General features: G+C 40.3%; 2 protein-coding genes across 6 annotated transcripts in view; one reads left to right on the top strand and one right to left on the bottom strand.

Annotated features, from left to right (window-relative positions):
• Positions 1 to 8: 8 nt before the first annotated feature.
• INTS10 (integrator complex subunit 10) lies at positions 9 to 20994 on the bottom strand. The gene is given in 19 exon segments (XM_085221841.1): positions 9 to 386; positions 2110 to 2187; positions 7402 to 7495; positions 8867 to 9029; positions 9470 to 9549; positions 9896 to 10004; positions 10911 to 11063; positions 11789 to 11811; positions 11814 to 11870; positions 12448 to 12604; positions 13293 to 13426; positions 16708 to 16877; positions 17318 to 17489; positions 17741 to 17881; positions 18421 to 18502; positions 19164 to 19303; positions 20016 to 20119; positions 20198 to 20265; positions 20800 to 20994. Coding segments are annotated over 19 exon segments (2211 nt in total). The 5' UTR covers positions 20929 to 20994; the 3' UTR covers positions 9 to 229.
• CSGALNACT1 (chondroitin sulfate N-acetylgalactosaminyltransferase 1) overlaps positions 20949 to 25331 on the top strand; it is a 46732-nt gene continuing 42349 nt past the window's right edge. For all 5 annotated transcript variants that reach the window (XM_085221858.1, XM_085221850.1, XM_085221853.1 and 2 more), the window contains exon 1: positions 20949 to 25123. The gene's annotated coding sequence lies outside the window, so the exon portion shown is untranslated. The remainder of the gene's footprint in view (positions 25124 to 25331) is intronic.

The raw sequence follows: 25331 nt of genomic DNA, 5'->3' as shown, positions 1-25331 counted from the left end.
TACAGAAGTGTTTTTAAACCAAGTTTTATTTATAAAGTTCAGTCTACCTTCACAAGGAAACCAAGCAGTGGCCAAATACTGAGTTGTGTTCATGTACTGCAGAACTTACTGCTTGCAGGGAACTTCTATACATTTAGAAAAGTGATTTTTCCACTGCTCTGCTGCTGTTAGGATAAATAAAAGCCTTCCTCTCTCTCCTTGAGAGAGGATGCTTCATGATCCAGTTCATTCACGTAAGAGTCTGAAGGAGCAGTATTTTCTCATTAATGCAGAACCTATGCAAGACCACCATGAGATTTTCCCCACAGCGTGAGACCTGGCGCTCCATGGCCAGGCGGAAGTCTTCTTTCACTCCTTTTGTTATACCCCGGGTAACTGTGTGATGCCTTCAGCCGTGAAAGAAAGAGAGAGACAAAAACCAAATCAGGGTTATTTGGAGCACTACAGGAATTTATGAGGTGCTATGTGTCACTACCTGCACACCTATCATACTTGAGTTTATAGCAGATCTGAAGCTTGTATGACTATTCAAGTTCGTGTTTAGTAGTGTAAAAGTTCTCCAAAAGTTTGGAGTTCTATAAGTGACTATGCTTTCTATGCTTTGGTTATAGGGGCTATTAGGAAAGAAAATAATGCAGTTCTGGCTAACAGGACAATTGATTTTATTAACCTAGCATTTTGTGATGATCTCCATGCATGGAGGGTGCACAAAGGAAGCACTGAATCCTATGGGTACTAATTAATACAAGGCGCAGGGAACTCTTCACAGACCAACACAAAGCACAGAAATCAAGCCAAGTTGAGTGTGCACCAGTACAAGTCGCTCTTAGGGAGATACTAGATATCAGAAAGTATTTATTCTAAGAAGAAGGTCAAGAATTGTTTTCAAATAGAACGAAAGGGCTGCTAACTGAGCAAGATAAAGCACTTCTGGCTGGTGAAACTCAGTTTACTGCCCTGGAAAAGGCCTTTCTTATTAATGGCTCTTCATCCTCACGCTGGCCTGTTATGCTTAATAGTGAAGTCTTGTCCATAGAACTGTGTTCTGCAGTGCTGAAGCTCCAGGCTTCACTCACACTGATCCATAACTCTGTACACTTAGACCAAAACTTGATAGCATTTATCTGCAAGCCACACTTGGTTCAGGAGGCAACGAGTATGTCCTGAAATGAAAGCCTTAGCACTACTAAGGGAACAGCATAAAAACAAATGAGAAAAGTAAAAGTGTTAGCTTTGAGAGAAGTCCTTAGTCAGAGATAAGAAGTGAAGACCTGGACCAAACCCAGCATGCACAGTGAGAGACAGAAAGGAAACAAATGGTGAAGGCACACCAATGCTGGAAATGAAGAATGGCAAAGTCTAGGAACTGCCCTAATAGAAATAGCATTCCATCTTCAATTAAACCATCCATTTCAGAATTTGAGAGGAAACCTGTTGAAATTGAATTCTGTTCTCAGTCACTCTCCTTCTGCTGAAACAGCAGAGACCTCTGTTATACATGGAAAAGGCAAAAAGGCTACTGAAAAACTAGAGCTAGGTTGGGCAAAGCAAAACTGCACTGAAAACACTCTAGGATCCTCAGTTTACAGGGTAAGTCATTTTCCATCTTCACTGCCTTAAATGTTGCTGGCAGTTGAGTGCTATGGTCAGTTACCTAAAGGTTGTAACAACCTATAACTACAGAGCAAGACAGCAGAACTCTTGAAGATAGCTGTCATGTAACAGCTGGACAACAGATAACATTTCAGAACAGCTCAACTGACAAGAAGTAGCTACAAATGGATCCAGTATTATTTTGAAAAGGGTATGTGCTTGCAAATACATGACTGAACACTGCAATTGTTTCAGCAAATTTCTACTTCTGTTTAATTCAAGAGATTTATTAAATTGAGAGTTGAAAGGACAGATACTGGCAATTTATGAAAAAAAAATAAAATAAAATGTTATATAGAACAACATGATTTGCCAGGCAATGTAGGCACAAATGGAGAGGGGGAAAAAAAAAAAAAAAAAAGATAAATATCGAATAATAAGTTGCTGAAAACCATGGGCAGTAAAACATGTTGACAAAACACAGCACACTATGAGTGGGGTTTTTCCACTTGGTACCTGTCAGCAGTCTGTATGCTGGGCTGTAGCACAGGTATGAATTCCTGCTGCAGTAACCCCATGGGAGGGCTAGAAGTCCTTTAAAAAACAGCAAATAGCAGTATTCAAACACCCACACACCAATTCATCCTCTGGTGCAAAACAACCGTCCAGAAAAAAAAAAAAAAAAAGGGGGCAAGAGAGAACTAAGGTGAGCCCAAAAGCAGTATGACCATCAAGCAGTCTAAGGAGTGCAGGACTGAACAGCACTGAACATAATAACATCCCCAAATTTCATTAAGGCTGTTTTGCAAATGTAGTCTAAATAAATATGCATATTTATGTGGAGAAAGAACAGTGGTAGGTGCAGAAACCAATTCACAGTTCTAATACAGTGAACTGCTGTTGGTCATCCCAGGAAGTGTGCTCATCAGAAAAAATGGAATTCACTTGTGTTAAACCTTTGTCTTACCTAGGCCACACTGAGTGAAGACAAGTTGTCTTGGGTCACTTAATAGATATAATATTAATAAATACATTAACTATATTCATATAAGTATCAAAAAATTTTTTTTCAAGGAGAACAAAGGATAAGAGGACAATCAAACTACAGGGTTGGAGAGGAGCACTGCAGATACCACAGTTTCCCTGCGCAGCCAGTGAGAGCATGTCAGAGAAGGGGGAGAGCCCACAGCTTGAGGTAAGGGACTTGATGCTGAGCTCAAGCCAAATGCACGCACAGCTGTTATCAGCTACATTGTATACATGGCAGTATTTGTTACAGGTTGCATACATATCCTTTAGTTAGTCCACAGATGGCCTTCTTCACTGTTTCAAATGGTATCCACATACAAACCAAGCTGCTATAGGGTGGCATAACATCATGGCAGAAATGCCTACTCAGAGCAACCTCCCTGTGTTAAGAGGAATATCTGAAGTGACACTTACAACCCAGGGTCACGTGAACTACCATCCAAAAAGTGTCTCAGTTTGTCTTTGTGAAGTTCTCATCTCTGTGCGCTATCAATAGCGCGGGATAACAATCTTACAAATAGATCCTAGAGCAAATCCAATACCCTCCCTAGGGATAAATGGCAAATTGGGAATAGGGAGAACAGCCTTAGTTCCTTAACCAAGTTTCACAACAATGCAAATCTTACATAGGCACTCAAGCAGTGTACAAAACTCACTCCCACATATGCTAAGGAGCTGAGAAGCAAACTTGGACATATATGCCTCTAGTACTGAAATAGGTGCCTACCTTCAGATCTTGCAGATGGGCTTTCTGGTTAGTATATACAACTTAAATGTGGATAGAGAGCTATGCTAAGAAAATTAACCTCAAATAAAGAAAGAACATTTTAGTAGCACAACAACTCTACAGTACAGGTAAGAAAACTGAAATAAATTATTCACAGGAATTAATTCAATCATGTGAGATATTTTTAAGAGTTCTTATCATGAATGAATACAATATTGACAAAAATGAACATGGGAAATAGAAAGTGAGAAGTAACAGCAAAACACTGTTGGTCCCATGGTGGCAGATGTTTGTGAACAGAATTCTGCACAACTGCATCTGCATGACTGTTTGCAAGACCTACAGTCAAAAGTAAAAATACTCAAATGCACAATTAGAATAACAACTATGCTTTCAAGATGGTTTGTTTCACTTCAACTAGTATTTCACAGAATCACAGAATTGTAGGGGTTGGAAGGGACCTCTAGAGATCATCGAGACCAACCCCCCTGCCAAAGCAGGTTCCCTACACCAGGTCGCGCAGGTAGGCGTCCAGGCGAGACTTGAATATCTCCAGAGAAGGAGACTCCACAACCTCCCTGGGCAGCCTGTTCCAGTGCTCCGTCACCCTCACCGTGAAGAAGTTCTTACGCACATTCGTGCGAAACTTCCTGTGCTGCAGCTTATGTCCGTTTCCCCTCGTCCTGTCTCCACGTACCACGGTAAAGAGACTGGCCTCACCGCTATGGCCGCCACACCTCAGATATTTATAAACCTGGATCAGGTCCCCTCTCAGTCTTCTTTTCTCAAGGCTAAACAGACCCAGTTCACTTAGCCTTTCTTCATAGGGGAGATGCTCCAGGCCCTTCACCATCTTTGTGGCCCTCTGCTGGACTCTGAGAGATCCCTGTCTTTTTTGTACCGGGGAGCCCAGAACTGGACACAGTACTCCAGATGAGGCCTTATCAGGGCAGAGTAGAGGGGGAGGATCACCTCCCTCGACCTGCTGGACACGCTCTTCTTAATGCGCCCCAGAATGCCATTGGCCTTTTTGGCCACGAGGGCACGCTGCTGGCTCATGGCCAACCTGTCGTCCACCAGGACGCCCAGGTCCCTCTCTGCAGTGCTCCACTCCAGCAGCTCATTCCCCAGCCTGTATTGGTGCATGCAATTATTCCTCCCTAGGTGTAAGACCCTACACTTGCTTTTGTTGAACCTCATCTGGTTTCTTACTGCCCAGCTCTCCAGCCTGTCCAGGTCTCGCTGAATGGCAGCGCAGCCTTCAGGCGTGTCAGCCAATCCTCCCAACTTCGTATCATCAGCAAACTTGCTGAGGGTGGCCACTATCCCCTCATCAAGGTCATTGATGAAGATGTTGAACAAGACCGGACCCAGCACAGACCCCTGGGGGACACCACTGGTCACAGGTCTCCAGCCAGACTCTGCACCGCCAACGACAACCCTCAGCGCTCTGCCAGTCAGCCAGTTCTCAACCCACCTCACTGTCCACTCGTCTATCCCACACTTCCTCAGCTTTGTTATAAGGATGTCGTGGGAGACAGTATCAAATGCCTTTCTAAAATCAAGGTAGATGACATCTACCGCTCTTCCCCCATCCACCCAGCATGTGACAGCATCATAGAAGGCCACCAAGTTGGTCGAGCGCGACCTCCCCTTGGTGAACCCATGCTGACTACTCCTGATAACCTCCTTTTCTCCCAGTTGTCTGGAGATGGTATCCAGCACAAGCTGTTCCATCACCTTTCCAGGGACAGAGGTTCCTCCTACATCCTCAAGGAAAGATGAGCTGAGAATAGGAATAGAGGTAGAAAACTCATCACCTTTCACATCAAGTTCATGCAGTGTTTGGTAGCCTAAGATCAGTCTAATTAGACTAAGATTAACAGAAACAGGAGCATGATATCAATCAGTCACTTCCTGCATTGTTCTTTTCCTGTTTATCCTCACTAGATAATACAGCCATGGGTAATCAGTACAGCTATGAAACACATCTTGTCTACAATGGAGTTTCAAGCAAATGACACCAGAATTCAGAGCTCATTGTACCAGTCTTGCTGGCTGTGCAACCAATGAGTTGCCTTTACCACCTGATGAAACCCGAACTATGGAGCTTCATATTCTCACCATGGATACAAGGAAAGGGAAACCTCACAAGCTGTATATTACTACCAAGACCATACAGCAGCTTTAAAAAAAAAAAAAGGAAAAAAGTGTAGTTTACTTCCTGGATTCAGAAAAAGGCATAGTCTCCCTTTAAAATGTAAGGTGCTGAGGATGATATTGGTATAAGAATGTAGAATTGATCTGGAAAGAAAACCTTCTGTAAGAATTCACAAAACAAAAGCTCATTCTTACAAAAAACATACCTGTTATCTTGTTAATTACGACATGGGACTGCTATGTTCATTTATACTGAGAAAACATCAGGCAAATGAATGATTTTTGTCTTTGGGCTATGGCAAAAATCATGAGCATCCTCCTGTGCATCAACAGTATCTGAGTCGCCTCTGCAATCACTAGGAAGATGGTGCAGCAACTCAAGCAACCAGAACTACTGACACTTTTTAAAGATTCAAGCCAGTATACAGATTTCAACCTGCAAACCATTCTGAAGTAGCTAGGCTAATGTCCTAGGAAACCGAGCTTGCTGGCACACTTGATTAGAAGCCCAGCTGGAGGAGGCAAGTAAGTTAACCAGTGCCACTGAGGTCAACACTGTCAGCACTATCTCTGACCCTCAAAACCACTCCAGCAAAAGAAATATTCAGGATACCAGGGAGTAGATGTCATCTTCTCCCGCTCAGCTCCCTGACAAAGTGGTTCATCTCTGATTGAGATCACGTAAGAGACACTTTACTCTCAGCCTCTTCCAGAGGAACAGGGTATTTGACCATGGTAGTAAAAAAAGCACAAAGAAATGGACTTCTCCAAGCATTTGCCATCATTCAGAAAACTTAACATCAGTCAGATGGAGGACAAAGATATGTCTATCTCACTAGAAGCACTGCTTTGAGATGAAGTCAGAACAATAAAAAACAGCTGCCATGCAAATTGAAGTAAAAGCAGCAATCCAGTGTAATAGCACTAAGCTATTAAAACTAGAGACAGCAGCCAAGAATTTATCAGGTGTGGTCTTCAGTGCAGAAAGCTCTTGCTGACAAAGACTATTATATAATATATGTAGAGCAGCATACCCTGATTTTTGTTTTCATGCATCTGGCTACAAGCAGTGAAATACAGCTGGAGTAAAGATTTCAGAGTTAAAAGCTTAGAAGAAAAAATTTATTTACTTGTTCAAATTTGGACACTGTTACTTTATGCTAGGCTCCCATTTTTGAGAACTTCAGCCCCATTGTACTTTAAGTTAAAAGCCAGAATACACTGACCTTAACTGGAACACGGACAAGTTTTACTAGTCTCCCTTTCATAAACCTGAAGTACAACAAGTTCTAATAAACAGTCAGGATATTGCCAAGCATCCTGCCTCTTGAACCCTGCAACAGTTCAGTCTTGACTCCAAAGAATGAACACTTTGCAAGTAAATATAAATTATTAAATTTTTCAACCATCGTATAAAAGTTGAGTAGAATAAGCTGTTCAGTACATAGTGACAGGCCATCTGCTAATTTAGACCAAGTGTTATATACCTGCAACCTAATTTATGTTTTATATTAAGTCTTTCATAGCTTTGTTAACAAAGTGCTTTCTGTTCAGCACTGTCACTCAGCAAAATTAATGGCTTGCACTTGTGCCTGATTACTTAAAGAAATCCTGCAAATGCAAGTCAGGCCTCTGGCTGAAAGAGCAGTCTGGCATCACTGTAATACACATAATTCTAAAGTAAATGCAACATTTAAGAACAAAGTTCTGTAAAAGGAATTTAAAGTTGAAAGGAGTTCACAGGTCAGTGGAACAGATTATCTGAGCTCCTTATCCAACTCCTTACGTTTAAACTCACAGCCATGACAGACTTAATATTCTGAATATTAAATACATCTTATAACAGAACATAATGTACTTTAAAGAAAACAAGAACACATTTTCATCCTTACTTGATCAGCATTCCTTGATTTGGCAACAGTTCCAGATGGATTTTCCCACCTTCCTGTGTTCTTAAATAAGCAAATTCCTCCAACATATCAATATCTGAAGAACACGTTAAAGATTTTTTTTAAAGGAGAAAAGTATAGTAAAAATCCTTCCTTCTCCTGCACAGAGGCCACACTGCCCAAAGGACAGCCACAATTAACAGCTATTGAAACATCTAATTTCTAGAAGTGATTAACAAGATCACAGCATGTATTCCCAGCCCTCCAGAAATAAAGGAAAAATGGTTTTTTGAAGTGCAAAATAATCAATCCGTTTTTTGTATGTACAGTCTGACTGCAAGGAAAGCTCATGTCACTAGGACCATATCTCTTCCAACAAATTCACTGGCTGATTCTACATTCTTTTCCTATGCACTTGTATGGGGCTGCTGAATCACAGCCTGAACCTCTGATTGATCACCTGAGGCAAGCAATGAGTCAGCCACAGGAGCACAGGTGAAGGCAATTCACCTGCACTGCAGGAAGGAGTGAAGCCTGGCTCCACCTCTCCTAGACCCATTTAAGAGCTGACTGCCAGTGGGGAAGGATCTCATCTGGAGATCTGCTCTACTAGAGTTTCCCTTGTGAGCCCAGGTTACAGGTGAGTCTACCTATCCCTTGTTTCCTGCTTTAGTGTAATATCATGGTAGCCAAGCTTTCTGTTATACCATAACATCGGTTTATCCATTAATTGTACAGCACTGCATAGCAAAGCTGAGATAGAAGAATACACCTCCATAATGGTACATACTATCTTTTCTGTTTCCTATTTTGTCCTTTATTTAGCTGTTTCTTTTCTTCCTTAAATACTTCATTACTGCAGCCTCTAAACAGGGCTTTGTCTCACAAAGGAATCTGAACCTGAGCTTTCTGGGACACTGGTTAGATGTTTACTCCGGCTAAACACTGAGCTGTGTACATATACTGATCCAAGCATATGTAAGAAAGCTGATTACACATCAGACATGCTCTGCATGAAGCCTGACCTAACTTGTTATCTTACTCAACCCCAAAGCTTACCCACACAAAGAATTCAAGCAATAATCATGGAAATGATTTAATTCTTTGAAGCCACTTGACCATTTTTGTTATCTCCAGTTAAGTATGGCATAGCAAAACAATAATCTTGTAGTCCAATGGCACATGTATCTTACTGAAAAAGATTCAACATTCAACACTACTGCTGCTTCTCTGAATTAAAGTGCTATTACAGCGTACTTGAAAGTACTCCAAAGTGTCAGAATAGGCAACAGAAGGCATATTTATGGTCCATTATTCACCACCAGTTATTATGAGAGGCTTGCATTGTTTATATGTAAAACAGAAAACTGTTCACAGAGAGAACCTGCTGAAACTACACAACAGCTTTCTCAATACCCCAGAAAATCATATTGGATGTGAAAGACATTGCCGGCTAGAGAAAGGATACTTGTGACATAGTTGAAAAAATTCTCATACTGGAAGTTCCCTTGTTGGCAGATTTTATTGATGGCTTTCAGGAATAAATTTTCACCCCTTGGCCACTCGTGCTGAAGTAGAACAATCACATGGCCCAATGCTGTATCATCTCTGTTGTCAGTGAAAGCTCTGAGCTTCAGGAAAAAAAGGCATTGAGTAGATAAGCAAAGTAACACTACACTTAGAAAATAATTCGAATTAACTGCATCTGTGCAAATACACTTCTTAAAGAGCTTATTTAGTATTTCATTCTGCCCTAACATATATTTAAAATAGGTTGGAAATTCCCACCTAATTCTCTTCAGTGATTTATAGCAAAGTCTATAGATACAGGCAAAAGTATTTTGAGGTAAACCTTCTCTGCCTCAAGTTACAATGACTAAAAGAGAAGAACAACAAATGCTCTTCTTCCCCTCAAACAGAAGTATCCATTCACAAACCCTCTGAGGTGAGAAACACTTGAAGTAGAGCCCCTTACGCTGAGTGCTGCCACTGGGATAAGGCCATGCAGTTTCAGGACTCCAGCTATATATGCTAGGCCTTATGGACTTGAGATTAGCAGACTATAGCTTACCTTGAAACAAGCTAACAACAGATGAAGGCAGTGAGGCATGATAGCTCTGCTGGTACATGGCCAAAGCTTCAAATCAGACCCTGTAACAGAACAGTTTATCATACACTTTAGCACTCTTCTGACTCTCTACATTTGGAAGAGATTTGAATCAAGGAAAATAAGCACTTGACTATGATCTCCAATAGGGAGAAAAACTTGGAAGTAATCACAAACAATTCATAATGTGAAGTTACACATTTAAAAAAAAATTCTTCCCTTTTACTTTAAGGACTTGGTCCCCAAAGCAATTTAATAGGTATCAGCAGGATACAAACTAACAAAACAAATAAGTTTTTTCATAATATTACAAGAGAAATATATACATTATATATAAACAATGATTGAAATTGAGATGATCTTAAGCTTAGAGTAGTAGCAACTGCATACCTTTCCTGAATTTAGACTTCACTTTAGGTTGCTCCTCCTGTACTTTACCTCCTTCTTGTATTGGAAGTAAAATATAGCACATGAGGTCAAGCACTTTTTCGCATGTTTGCTATAAAAAGGCAAGATAGAAACAAGATAGGCAAGAAATAGATAACTATAAATTAAGTTAATTAAAAATTTCAGACAAAGCAGAAGGCCAAATTTGATGCTAGAAGTGCGGAATCAATGCCTATCTTAGCTTGGCTGCGCAAAGAGACGTGGCTGTGATATGAATCCCATTGAACTATCCCAGAGCTTGAAACCATTTTAGTTGTTTTCAAGAGCGTTAAATCAATAAAAATGCGAACTTATCTTGAAATATTTGTTTTCCAATCAATTCTTAGAATAGTTTGAGAGTTTGTCCTGTCCATGGTAAAAATAGAACAGGAAAATGACAATTTAACAGTATGACAGAAATGCTGTAAACTTTAATGCAATTTCTTAGAGACAGTAAGAGGTCTGAACAGATGTATAATTAGATTTCTAATGACAAAGTATTAAGCTGGAAAAAGAGGAAAGACTACTCCAACAGTACTAGGATGGCTTGAGATCCTTACTCAAGCCTTTATTACTACTATTTTTTTTCACTTTCTATACCTTTCTCGCCCTGCAACATGAAGCTTATACACAAGAGTTTTCCTCATTTTATAACTTCAAGTGAATGTAAGCAACTCAAAAAAAAACCCAACAAGTCAAGCTTTCACTGTCAGACCACTAAAATACTTCTAGTCACAGTAAGTCACTGTTTAGTTAACACTGCAAATGTAGCTACCAAATAGAATGTATATAGGTGATAATAATGGATACTCAGATTAGGCAGAAAGTGCAATTCTTTTCCCTGTGAAGCATCAATTTTTCTGTAGACCCCAGCTTATGTTTGATACCCTATCAGAAGTAGACTGACACGAAAACTCAAAGCAAATGGAAACCACAGTGCCAAATGATAAAAGACCAGTGCATGGAATGCTGTACATACCCGGTACTCTCCAAGGGCAAAGTGGCACGTTGCTAACTGGATTAGCGCTCTCTGATTTTCTAGTGATCCTTGTCCTGTAATTTGTTGTGGAGAATGAGAACCCTGAAGAGCTGCCAAGTGATGCAGGCTGCTAATTGCCTTTTTATACTGCCCCTTTAAAAAGCGACAGAAAAGAGTTGTAAGATGTGTAGAAAGACAAATAGAAATTCCTTTATAGAAAGCTTTCAAAAAAAGTGGGTGTCTAAATAACAAGGCTACAACATTTGTCTAGCATAAAACTCTCTGTCTAGGTCATGAGCGTGGATCAGCACTTAAGCCTTTAAGAAGCCTTCTTATAGAGTCCCATAACTCAAATAAAATAATAGTGGTCCTTGGAGTTAGCTATTACTTCATTTAGTTAAATAAAGCTTGAAACAGCTTTTGTTCAGCAAGAATAATAGAATGGCAAGGGAAAGACATGAAACAACCACCTTTGTTCTGTGAATAGTAGGATGATGTTTACAATCTAATTTGTAATGAGATAAACAATTTAAAATCTAACAAGCATATTAAAACCTGCGATTTAAATTATTTTCTGATGTTATCTCAATAGAACGTATTGGCAGACAAGCTGCATTTTAATTTCATCACACTATATACCTACTGGTCATCCTCATATGATGATGCTAGCTGGACTCAAAAAAAACAGTTAAAACAGGAATTTTGTGTAGGGTACCTAGCTTTGTGCTAAGAATCGTGTGATTCCATCCCCTAAAGGGTCATACTATACAGGATGAAATCAGTAGACACAAAACATCTAGCAAGCTAACCAGAATAGCTTTTCACTAAAAGAAAGAGCAATAGTACAGTCATTTCCATTAGTATTTTATCTTTTTTACCTGGTAAATAATCATGTCCGTAAGAAGATTCTTAACCAAAGCCAGGTTTCAGTCTTCCACGACAAACAAATTCTGGTGAACTCTGCATAAGTTATCAGAGAAAAAAAGCAGCATATGATAGCTTTGTGTTAAAAAACAATGATCTAGAAATACATAGCTGTATTTAGTAAACAAAACAGCATGAATGTTAAATCCTTTCAAAATAGGATACTCTCCCAATACAATCACATACAATCATATTTCTGAAATGCTTTTTCTTCCATGTCCAACAAATGCTGTTAAATACAAGTATTTACTTTTTAGAAGATAAATTTGTTTTTATATTATCACATTAGATGTTATCAGACAATATAAAACCAATTTGCTTAAGCATGAACTAAAGCAACCGTTAGCAGCACATCCTCACCTAGAAGCACTACTACTAATCAACTGCTCCTTCAGTGGAAGCTACTTCCAAAAGAAGCCAGTGAACAAGCAAAGACAGAGGAATGAAACAGAAGCTACGAAACATTCAGAAAACTAACAACTGAGAACAGCTTCTTACAGAACCCAGATCAAAAATAACAGGGATGCAAATTAAGCCTATTTCAAACGTTTCCACTGACAGGAATTCAACTTCAATACTAACTGACAGCAATAGAAGTCTGTAGTTGCCTTACCTTTCTCAAGTGATTCCAGTGAACAGAGTAGCTCCCAGCTCTCTCTTGCCAGTTTAAAGCTCTCTAGTACTTCAATAGAGTTTGCAAGGTCTGCCTTATTAACTGCAATATGACGACTTCGCGCCTTTCCAGAAGGATCCTCATCATCTGAGCTCTGCTTATCAACAAAAAGCCACAGATACAATACTTACATTTATTTCATATGATTCTGAAATCACAAGTTCCACTGAACAAGAGTAAGCATTCCTAAACAGATTCCAAGATCCTAATTTCATCATCTTTGCATGACTTCTCACTATTTCACTTACCTTTTTTTAACATTAGAACAACCTGGTTTGCTACCAAGAAGGTCAGTGGCATAGTGCGATAAACAGTATCCCAGAGACCGTTCTCCTAGACATGTTTTAGCCAGATTACCAATTCAAGAATATACATTACATTTTAACATTCAGTTTAAGCCTTCAATGGCATAATGCAAAGAAAACACTCCCAAGTGTATTTCTTCTATCAGAGAAATTCTATTAAATGGTTTTCCATTATTGAAATAAATGTATTCACAGTTTCAGTAATGAGAAGTCAATTAGTTGCTTCACCTGTAGAAAATCTGACTGCTACTCGCCATTCTTTATAGCTTCTTTAAGCTGAAAGTCATATGCACACACATCTGCCGCAGTTGCTACAAAAATTGTTTAACTCTTGCTTTTTTTAGCAAAAGGCATGTTTCTATAATGTAGTCTGAAACTACTATTGTGGGGTAGCTCTAAAAATACATCAAAACCTCTACTGTTGAAATTCCAATATCAGTGCCATCATTTCACAAAAAAAAAAAAACCTAGAGAACCTACCATTGTTTTTTCTCTTCCTTCAGCAAGTTTCCTCTTTTTGTGTATGTGTTTGTTACGATCAATATCTGTATCACCATAGACATTGGTCACATCCTCAAGAAGAATCAGTGGGGCTTGGTTTGGAGCATTTGGACCTGGGTTTAAACATAAGTTAGATCTCAAATTACCTGAAAAATATTGTGCTTACATCCAGCCCATTCTTTTTCCTTCACAATGAAGGAATATGTTAAAGAATAAAATCCTAAATACAATTCAGTTAAGTTGCATAAGCAGCCATGGAGAAGCTGTTTTTCCTCAAAGCAGCTTTACAGTAAAGGTTAGAACACATTTACCAGACTCGCAAGAAATAGCTTACAAGCTTTAGGATTTATCTATGAACCCTTTTCTTACAGAGCAGTCATAAGATACGCTCTGACACAAAGCTTTTTTCTCATCAAGCATTATTTAACATTACATAAACACAATTATTCAACAGGTAAACAGAACAGATGGCTCTCGACTTAATGACTACAAACATAGCAATATTTCCAGAACATTCTCATTAGGAGTCAAAATAATATGCTGGCCAGTAGTACTCCCTCAAAGAAGCAAGATTTTCCCAATATAACCATTCAGTATAGTTTCAGTTGTACAGGAATTCACATCATCACTCTCAAAGCTTCTACAGAAGCCTCAAGTTGAGGCAAAACATACATGATTTCTGCTTCCCTTGATATTACAGAACAATCTGTGAGACTGGTATTTGTTATTTCAGATCTCAATGCTCAAGTTTCATTAGATAGAAAATGGGACTCTACCACAATCTCGAAACAGACAGCTGCATGATCACCCACCACTGCAAAACTCCTCCTTCCCAAAATATTTTCTCAGTTTGCATAACCTAATTATACATAGATGTGCAAAGCTCAGACAAAAAGGAACATCAAAGAAAGGGGAAATGCATTAATCCATTTGCCCTTTTGAGACCTCTGCCAGAAAACACAGTAATGCCAACAAATTTTCTGTATTTGCATTTGTGCTGTTTCTATTTGCAGGATTTAAGACTAATGTGATGTATAAGCTCTCAATAGAAGTTGGTGCTAAACCAACCAACCTGCTATGCTTAAGTTACGATTTTACCTCCTTCGGCTAGATTTAAACCAGATACCATCAGTTAAGTGTCCTCTACACAAAAACTGCAGCAAATTGAAAGAACTTCCTCTGTATCATATTTCTGTGTCACAATGTAACCTGCGTGCACTCAAAATGACCAAGTCAGTGTAGAAAATGCAATTGTGAGAAAACAGATAGCTACATACCACAAGTGGGATTCTGGAAGAGTTTTAACACTGAAGTCTCAAGAGCTGCCTACTTGTAACACCCGAAAAGAAAGCAAAGGGCTTTTCTGTTACTCATTCTCCTTTCTCAGAGGACCCACACAACTGCTTTGCTTTCCAAATCATATATTCTTTTCAGTAGCAGGCAAGCATACTGAAATCTTCATTCCAAAATCTCCAGTCTTAAAAATCAAAGCAAACTTCAGCCTTTACTTGTGCTGCATACCTTCCCTTACATTACTGAAAGCTGTACACGGCCATTTTGAGTTTTTCAGCTTAATTAGAGTCTAGGCTTACAGACTTGAATTGATTTCTAGCACTTAGTATCATAAATCAAACCCTAAAAGCATCAGCCCAAATAGCAACTGCTGTCAAACCTGAGAAGTGTGAATTGCCTCATTCACTTCCCAAGTCCTCAACAACGCAAATATGAATTATTTTAGAGAAATGCACTGAGAAGATTCTCTCAAGAGGTCTCCTTTAAGTTCATACATGTGACAAGAACAAAGTCACAGATTAAAATTCAGAGCTACCGGACTGACAACGTAGATTTTGTCTTTCCCCACCACTACAGTATCTTTTCCTGCTTGAGGTAATGGCTAAGACTTGTAAACAATACTCACAGAATTAAATTTTTAACTTCAACATTAATAGCCATTGTAGCATTAATAAATAATGATTACCCCTACTGCAGAGAAAGAGGTTAGCAGATACAACTATATTAGATTAGTCTTTATCCAAGAAAAGCAAAAACCACAAACTGATAAATGAAAAAACAAAGTTGTACCCCTTACAGAGATTCAGGGCTTACCAAACACTCCCAAAAAGACAATCTCCAAGCAAACTGATAATGCAGCAGATTTAAGAGGCCAGGAAAAACAGCAGATAACATTCATGTTAAAAAGCTCAAATGAAAAATTAATCAAGGATTCATGCAATGCACATCTTTAAAGATTATGCCTAAAATAAGCAAAAAGGCTATATAATCAATGAACATACAGACGTTGTAATTAAGCAATACAAAGAAAACTTAGGCTAAATAAGATTATTGCAACAGGAAAACAATAAATGGAAAATGCTTACCAATGCTGCAGGCTCACAATATTCTCTACAAGAAAGAATCTCCAGAAGAGATCCTTCCTCAGTAGCAATCAGCACTTAAATGGGATCAAGAAGAGGTAGAGCCAGGCTCCACCCCTTCCAATAGCACAAGTTAATTACCTTCACCTGTGCTCCTGTGGCTGACTCATTGCTTGCCTCAGGTGGTCAATCAGAGGGTCAGGCCACAATTCAGTAGATACCATACAGAAGCCAAGACAGAATTTGAGAACTGTGGATTTCAGGAAACATTTCCCTTACCTAGATGTTACTGAATTAATCATGTTTTTTGTGTGCATTCTAAAGTACCAAAACTAGATTTGCTTATTGTGTGAAAGGTCTGTAATCTGTTGACAGAAGGAAACTATGTAATCAATGAATATACCGTTATAATTAAAAAATCTACAAGAGAATCAGGTTAAGCAGGTTATTACATCAAAAAAGAATAGATAGAGTGTTTACCCTTGTCCTGGACTTACTATAAAACACCAAAGAGGAAATCTCAGAAGAGATCCTTCCCTACTGGTAGTCAGCTCTTAAATGGGGTCTAGGAAAGGTGGAGCCAGGCTCCACCCCTTCCGGCAGCACAGGTGAATTGCCTTCACCTGTGCTCCCAGGGCTGACTTATTACTCGCCTCAGGTGATCAGTCAGAGGTTCAGGCTGTGACTTAGCACTTCCCATACAGAAGCCATGAAAATGTAAGCCTCAAAGAATCAAAATCAGAGGAGAAAATAAAAACAAACATGATGCTGATGGAACAGTGGGAATGAATCCTAGTAATATTATACATAACACCTGGGCTGTTACTTCTCTCTTCACTAGACTACCATTGCTCACTGAGCTTGAAATCATAATGCTACGTTAAACAGACCTTTGCTCCAACACAGTACGGAAGTTGTCCTGATCTACTTCTGCTGATAAGAACAATAGATTGGGAAAATTTTAAAGAGAATCCATGACACTTTGTAAACCAATAGTTTTAAAAGCAATGAAAACTAACCTTGGAAGAGAGATGGCTGGATATTGCTGACGTACTGGAATGCATTCTTAAAGAAGACCAACATTGTAGAATACACTACTTGATTCTTGTATTTAGCATGTGCATCGCTATCAAAGTTACTGATGTATCTGCAGAGGTCTTTCATTCTATGCAAAATATCTCCAAAACTTCTGAGAAAGAAATAAAGCAAAATTCAGCATGTTACACAGACCAAAAACTAAAGCAAACAATTCACACTGAATGTGAAAAGCTTAATGTTTTGGCTCAGGAAATCCCTCAGCTGCATGTCAGAAAATTCTAGGAATACATACCAGTGAAACTTCACTAAATATTCACTTTCTTTTAATTTGTTGTGGCACCTAGGAAAGGATATCCCACACTACTGTAGTTCTTATGTATGACTTTAGTCATCAAGGATATAGTTCAGTAAGTAATTTGAAAGGGCTCACATTTTTAATTTACAATATACAGTCTTGAAAGAAAAGTTGCACTGAATTTACAAAAAATGTTTCCTCATGTTAAAGTCCTTCTCTGACTCATCATCTGCTTAAGGATTAAAAAGATCAATCCTCCACAAGCAGGAATACCTGGAAAAGTAAAAATTTCTCACCTTCTTCCTTTATCCATTTGCCATTCACACCTCATTCCCACCACAGACAATATTTTAAACAGCCTCTCCCAAGGATCTGTAATCTGGGATGATTTCTCTGTAAGACCATCTATTATGTATTTCTGAGAGCTACGTTTGCTTGGAGACATAAGATCAGATGAATCTTGTGAACCTATGAAAACAAATGCATTTTTCTCTTTAGAAAGAAATCAAACTAACAGATGTGTAACTAAGGAGAAATGTAAAAAGACACAGTTGAGCTTTCAGGGTAATCAGTGTTGACAGGTTGGATGAGGAGATCTTAGACATTTTTCCTATCTTTGTCTATAAGATACATTACACTGAGTTGATGCATTTATAAGCCTATTTCAATAAGGATAAAATGTATTTCAGCAAAGTCTGATTTTGTAAAAATACTCTTACCTTGATACTGGCTTTCTGTCTGTGTAGATCTAGTTACATAGTTAATATAAAATTCTGCTGCTTTATTTAAGTACTTATATAACAAGCTGGCAGGAAGTCGAACATCAGGGTTGTTAATTATTAGAGGAAGAACATCACAAACTAATAATAGCAAACAAAACAAAATCATTAGAGTTTATGCAATTTTTTAATTCTATTTGTCCCAAGTAAAGTTTTTCAATTAGCAACATAAATTCCCATCTCTGGCAGACCAAACACCGGAAGGAATCATGGAATCATAGAATCACCAAGGTTGGAAAAGACCTACAAGATCATCCAGTCCAACCATCCACCTATCACCAATAGTTCTCACTAAACTATGTTCCTCAACACAGTGTCTAAACGTTCCTTGAACACCTCCAGGGTCAGTGACTGCACCACCTCCCCGGGCAGCCCATTTCAGCATCTGACCACTCTTTCAGAAAAGCGGTATCACAAAGAATAACAAAAAACCTCAAATGAATGACTGCAATACCTATTTGTGCCAGATGGCAATCCTGCCCTAAAGCCATCTGACACTGTTCTGAACAAAGTGCTTTTCTAATCTTAATTCTAAAACAGCAATATACTTAACTCCAAATTTATCTCACTGCCATTCCATAAACTTGTACAAAAAGACAAGAATATTAGTGTTTTCTTACCAAACAATTTTCTAAAACAATTTACTGGGGATTCTTGGTCTTCAATATTTTCAGCTTCTAATAATGTTTCTCCAAGGCCAACCTGTGTAAGCAGAGGTGAAAAACAAATGGTGGACCAGTGTTTTTGGAAACTTTTGGAATTGCAGTTCAATGAAGGTGAACAATTATTCAGAAAATAGTTCGGTAGGAATTAACTATTTCACTGGATGCATTAGTATCTATGTAATTAAACTAGCACTATGTAATATCAGACAAAAAGCAATACCAGGAAATAACAAAACCAGGACCAAAATAATTGTGCCTGTGAGTTTATCAGTAAAGATGTGCACAAAAAGGTGAAAGGTACCACACCTTACATTTGCAGCTTGTCACCTGACCTGCGCACTCTTGCCTGTTGCAGGTATGAAGTACAATATGTTAGTTCAAATTAGTTTCAGAACTAACAGGTTTTACAGTCTTCAAACTATGCTTCAATATAAGTTCACCAATATTTAAAGGGCTCCAGCACAGTTTTGTACATGTAAGCAAATGCTTTGCTCCGAGTCTAATTATAACCTCAAAGTATTTTGCCCTCAGTATTTACTGAAAAAAGCTCAAACAATACTATCTCTTAGACTACAATATTCCTCAACACTCTGTGTGTATGTGTGTGTTATTCTTTTTTTTTCCCCCTAAAAAAGCATGAAATATTCATTGCATTTACAAAACAAACAAACAAAATGCCTATTATCAGTTACTCTTACCCCATGTTGTACCACAGTCTCTGGGAAGCGTCGCAGAAGTAGCAGTAGCATTTCTGCCCTTTCTAGTGTGTTAAAACACTGCTCTGTGGCCTTCAGTAACATTTCACACTGCACTCGACCAGGAAGGGTTTCAAATAATCCTTTAAAGAAAAGATACAGTGCAACTCACTGCGTTTGAACTGCAAAGGTGGCTGAGAAGGGTAAATGACAAGGTCAGTGTGACCTTGCTACATAGACTGAAAACATTTCCTTACATTTCATTCAGTTTTTTAATACCAGAGCCTGAAAAAACAAAAATGCTATCTTTCTGAACGAAGCCTGTGTTTCTTCGGATGCACTGAACTTAACAAGTAAGAATGCTAATGAGTAGAACGGTGAAAAAAAATCTGACACTTAAATATGTTTCTTCAAGATTTTCATTTACATTCTTCGCTGACGTACCACTTCTAACATTATTATTTTAACCAAGAAGTACCTTTTCCAATTTAAATATTCCATGAGACACAGAAAAGAAACCAATATATTCTCCCTATAATTTAGATGTATTCTTTATGAATTCCATTCCATGAAAATGCAAACGCTTCCTCAATTAGAGTAACCTGTACACAAAGGGAGACACGCTGCTTATTCTTACAATTTCTGAAGCGCACCTTCAGAGAAGAGATTACAACTTGTCTGGTGTAAAGTGTGCCTTCAAAGCTGCCAGCAGTGAATATCAAGACTTCAAGTGCTCAATGATTTCTCTAGCTTACCAGACTGTGCTTTTTGTACTTGCCCAACTAGCTATGAAACCAGAGGGCTTATCTTTAGGTTCCTTTTGGACTCTCCCTATCCTCAGAGTAAAATCCTTACCTCTTAAAAACTGTGTCTGCTTGTCCTGCGAGTCATTCCTCAGCGCTGCTGTAATAACACTGATCTCTCTCCACACTGCAGGCTGGTCCGGAAAGTTCACAAACCTGTAACAAAGTTTGAAGCAAAGAATGCAGAGTGATCTAGGAATCTGCTGGTAGGACAAACGTCCCCGTGTTACGTACATGTCGTAGAGCAGCCTGCCCGCCGACGCCGTCCTCTCCGCGTTCCTCTCGATGGTGTACATCTCGTACTGCAGGAGGCAAGGACAGCACGTTGGCCTTCCTGAGCGCATTTATCAATCGCATTATCCTTTCCGCTCGGAGAAAACCCCACGACAACGGATCGATTCAAAGGACATATGTGTGAATAACAGCAACTGGGAGGAAACAACTGCAGCACTGTCTAACCACACACAGTGTGAGAATGTCTGTACGCACATAAACGCAGTAATACTAACGTGCTGCTTTATTTCTACACAAACAAAACAACCAGCGAGATCTGTGACTGGGGTTTGCACACAAGTGCAGGGCAGAAACACAATCTACTTTGAAAGCCATCTGCCGAAGAGGAGCTCTAAAACTTTACAACAGCTTCTGTCAGAGTGCGGGGCGGCTCTGTCAGCCCATTAACGGAAACGCCGTGCCTCCATCACCACGGCAACCGCTCGCCCCGCCCCCCCAGCCCATTGGCCGGCGTGCCCGTCAGTCACGCAGCGCCCGCCGCAAGGCCGTGTGGGGGAGCGCCGCGCCGCGCTTTCGCATAGCGCCGGTGCCCTACCGCTCACCTGTATATTGAAGTCGGCGGGATATAGGCTCCGCGCCGTGATGAGCCAGGCCTTGGCCGCCCATACATCTCCCGGCACCAGCTCGCGGGCTCGCTTCACCAGAAACTCGCAATCCCCCTGAGCTGACATCTTGCGGCCGGGCGGCGCGCATGCGCCCTAATACTCCGGGGCGGCCTCGTCCGCTCTTCTGCCCCGCCCCATCCGGGCGGTGTGCGGCTCAGGGCGTGTGCGGGGGATGGCGTTTTGTGGGTCCTTCCAGGGCTATTGGCGATGTTCGGGGAAGCTCTACCGGCCTTTCTTTTGCCTTCTCTATAGGTCTTGGAGGGAATCTTTGTGTTGCAGTTGGGTTAGTGAGGTATAGGGACGTTATTGTGTGTGGGCTGAGGGTCAGAAGATGTAGCTATAGTAGGGAAGGGGGAATTAAGTGGACTTGTATGGATAGGGAGGGTTGAAGTACTTGTATGTAGCTTAGGGAGCAGTTTAGGCTCTCAAAACTTGAGAAATTTTGTGGTACTACCCATCAGCATTTTAGAGCTAGTGATAGTACATAGTACAGCTGCTGAGCCAGGCTTACGAGCTCCTCTTCCTTAGTTTTGTGAGTGGTGTTGAGAATATAATGGTGGCTGGAGTCAACTGACTTAAACTCTTTTTACAGCACAGCAGTGCCCTATTTTAAATTGATATTTGCGTAAATTGAAGTACTTTGTAAATGTCCAAGGCCTTAGCACCACTGCCATGGCTTGTGCTGATAAAAGGCACTTGTAGTTCAGGACTAAGGTAACCAACAGTAGAGCCGAAGAGCAGAACTTTTTTGCTCCACAAGCTCTCCTGACCTTCAGCAACTTATAGATTTGCTTATCTGTGATTTATGGTGTTCAATGTTAAGTTGCTTGATTACATGCAGGTGTTCCTGTTACTTATCTACATGTAAACTTTTTCAATGTTATCATTTCATTTATTCCTTTCAAGTAGGCCGTTCATTTTTGATGTAGCAACAGACCTTACAGACTTTGCTCTTGTGAACTTGCAGCGCTTGAGGCCATGTGTCTTTGTATCTAGGAGACAGTCCCTTTAATAAATAGTTAAAACGGATGCTAAGTCTCTGAAGCAGGTAAGGGGTAGCATCCTTTCTGCTTTATTAATTGATGCATTTTTTGCCTCATTATTAGCTGTTTTATGATGTTTGCAGATCCTCTTGTTATTCCAGTGCAGGTGAGAAAGTGTTCTTGTGGTAGGCTGCCACAAATTTTAAGTTTGGGGAAAATGTATGGTCCCTGGTGTCATCTTTGAACTGAGAATGGAGTCATCTGAGGGCTGGGAATTTGACTTCTCTCCCTTTCTCTTTGCTGCTGCTAATTCCTCCTACACCAAAGCCAATGCCAGCATTGTGTGAGGAACCGCCCATGCTCTTTGGGTGTGAATCTTACACTGGTTTCACTCTGTGGCCTCATTGTTGGCCTGTGCTTGTAGAAGAGAACTTGTACATAAACTGCAGCCTTCAGGAAGAGGTGTGTTTGTGAAGACTCTGCTCTCTGAAGGAGAGAGCTGATTTTAGCCTGACATGGAACTGTCCTTATTTCATGCCTGTTCTGATTTCCTGCTGCTGTGCTAACAAATGCTGATTTGTAGCCATGAGAAATTATCACAGGATTGTCTTGTTGAAAGCAGTCGGCCCTGTCAGTTTATCAGTACCCAGCAGTGAGTGCAAGATCCTGTTCTTTGACCCTTCTCTCAGCTCTTTTGTTGAGAGATGTTCATCAGTTGTAATTGGAAGGAGCACAAATATGTAATTAATGCACCATTCAGACGTGACAGAGCCACAGCAGAAAGTCTGCTGTTGCTCATGAAACAGGTGCTGAACACTTCCTCGCCTTTCTTTCTTGCCTTTACTATCCAACCCACAGGCTGCTGTAGGATGGCATTTTACTTTTTGGGCTCAAAACACAACAGTGTATATTGTATCTCTTCATTAACTGCCCAGGGAAGGACTGATGGGGTGAGTGGTCCTAGTTTGCTCTGTGCTGCTTGTGAAGCCAGAATTAGGATGCTGCAAGAGGCAACAGGAGGATAGTGGGTATCAGAAGCTGCTTTTGAAGAAGCATGGGTGTGCAAGGAGTCCCCTGCTAAACATCTGCTGCAGAACTACACTTAGGTACCAGCTAGACAGCAATCATGGCTTTGGGTGAGTTTCATAAGGAGTCATAAAAGCAGCTATTTTTAGTTGAGAGAATTTAGAGCATTGGGTTTAATAATATCAGAGTAAGAAACAACACTTCTCTTGTGTAAGAGGAAAGGGAACACTGTTTTTTGGAGAATCACAGAATTGTAGTTATTACTGTGATAATTTTTAATGGCTGGAAATCAGCATTTGTTAGCACAGCAGAAGGATATCAGAATAGGGCATGGAATAATGACAGTTCCAAAAATACAGGTACTGAGTCTCTACCACACCACAATAGGATTCGCGTTTGAAGTTGCTGAGAACAGAAGCTATTGGTTTTAGCTGAGCAGAGTAGTGGGCTCCATCTCTAGAGGTCCCTTCCAACCTCTGCAGTTCTGTGATTTGGGGCTGTTATTGTGCTGAACTGGAACCGCTGATGTGTCAGTGATTTGGTGTACTAATCTTCTGTTCCAAGCCTGTAGATGGTGGCAGGGCTGGGCTAATCCTGTCGGGTTGAGACTTGATTCTTCCTCCCCTCCTGGAGTGGCTCTCCCAAGTTCTCATACAGACTGTGCTGTTTGGATGTGAACAATGCAGGGCACACTGAAGGTCTCAATATCTTAGCCGTCTGACTGGAAGAGTGCACAACCTCCTTCCTGCAGGAATGTGGGACCCAGCTGGAATGCCTACATAAGCCTTGTTTATCAGGAAGAGGCTTTGTGATCTGTTGTAGCAGGAAACTGACAGTGCTGACCTCAAAGCACGTTAGTCATCTGATGCTGTGAAGGTTGGTGTTGCCTGGGAAGATTGTCCTGTTTCTTGAAGGTGTCAGTGGTGAAGATCAAGTGTGGGGGATTCAGGCAGCGTTGTTGACACAGTCAGTGCAGGGAGAGGCATATGTGGTATGTAAAGGCAGCATTGCAGACCTTGAGCATAGTGCATCAAGTTGTCTGCACTACAGCTGAGACTCTGAATGAGGCTGTGACCCTTCAGTCGATACAGTATGTTCAGAAGGTGTTAAGGTGGCACTGAACAATGGCAGAGGGCTTGATATTGTCATTCTCCGCTTTCTGAATTTCTGCCTTGGTATAATCCCAGCAAATGGTTATCCATCTGCTGCCTTACCGGTAATTGTTGTCCTGCATGCATTCTTTAGGACTATAGAGATCAAAGCTGGTGTTGGCATGGGTAAAGACAGTCTGCTCTCCTTTTTAAAGCTGTTGTATCAATATTGAAAAGATCTGACAAGCATAAATTTCCTTAGTATTTTATGAGTGAGGCCTTGGAGAAGGGGATTTTTGAGATGTTTTATTAACCATTTTGGTGTTTACTGGCTTTGTGCAGAGCAATTTCCTACACCTGGGAGGAGTTTAGGCTGCCGGGGACTGAGAATTTGAGACTGAGACCAAGTGTCTTATCTTACCCTTGGTGGTGAAAGATAGTAGATCAAACTGCTGAGTGATGAACCAGAAAGAAGAGCAAAAGGAGGCTGGGAATCCATGAGTGGAACAGCATGGGACTGTTGGGATTCAGCGCAGCTCTCTGTAGGCTGCTATCTGTTAATGACAGATGGCCATGTCAGTACAAATGTACATTTTTTAGCAGATCTGGTGGCTTCTCATGAGATGGAATAGAGGTCTGTGGTACTGGGGCTGTCTGTAGTCTTCAGAATTGAATCCAAATTTGGATTTTGAAATGCTGGAGTTGGCCACAGGCCACAGTCCACTTCATTTCTGTAATAGCTGAAAGCACTTCTTGTTAATTGGCCTAATTTTTACTGAATCATAATAGTTTAGGCTGCAAAGGACATCAGGAGGGCATCTGGTACAGCCATGTGCTCACAGTGCAAATAACTGCACTTTTACAGTCCCAAGATGGACAAAAAAAATCCATTTCAGACAAAGCAAATGGGATCAGTTTCTTTCAGCTTGCAGTATGACAGCACTGAGCTGTGTGCAATCTGTATTTATAGTGGGGAAGATTTAGTCAGTCTTACAAGTGGGTGTTGTTATTACGAGAGATGCTAGAACGCTTGTCTAGCTGTTAGCTTTGGGATGTTGAACCAGACTTGGTTCTCTTCCCTGCGGTGTGGACAGGATTATTAATCACCACACTCACAGTGCTAAACTCAAGTGACACTACGGCTGGAGCTTGGCAAGAGTGGTAAGTTGTCTGGGTGTGGTGTGAGCAGAACATAGCAGCAGCACATTGGCTGCATCTCTGGTGCACAAAAGGGACTTTGCTTTCAGTTAACAGGGCCAAGGCTTAGAAAATGCCATCTTTCATATGTAAATTAATTGTACTTTATTTTAAAAAGTGTTCTGCTCCTTATGAAAACACTTGTTAAGGGAGGATTTCATTTTAACCTGAA

This window comes from Meleagris gallopavo, chromosome 4 (assembly GCF_905368555.1).
Source record: "Meleagris gallopavo chromosome 4, MGAL_WU_HG_1.1, whole genome shotgun sequence".
NCBI lineage: Eukaryota > Metazoa > Chordata > Aves > Galliformes > Phasianidae > Meleagris > Meleagris gallopavo.
Note: the sequence above shows the minus strand (reverse complement) of the source record. Positions and strands in the feature narration are given on the sequence as shown.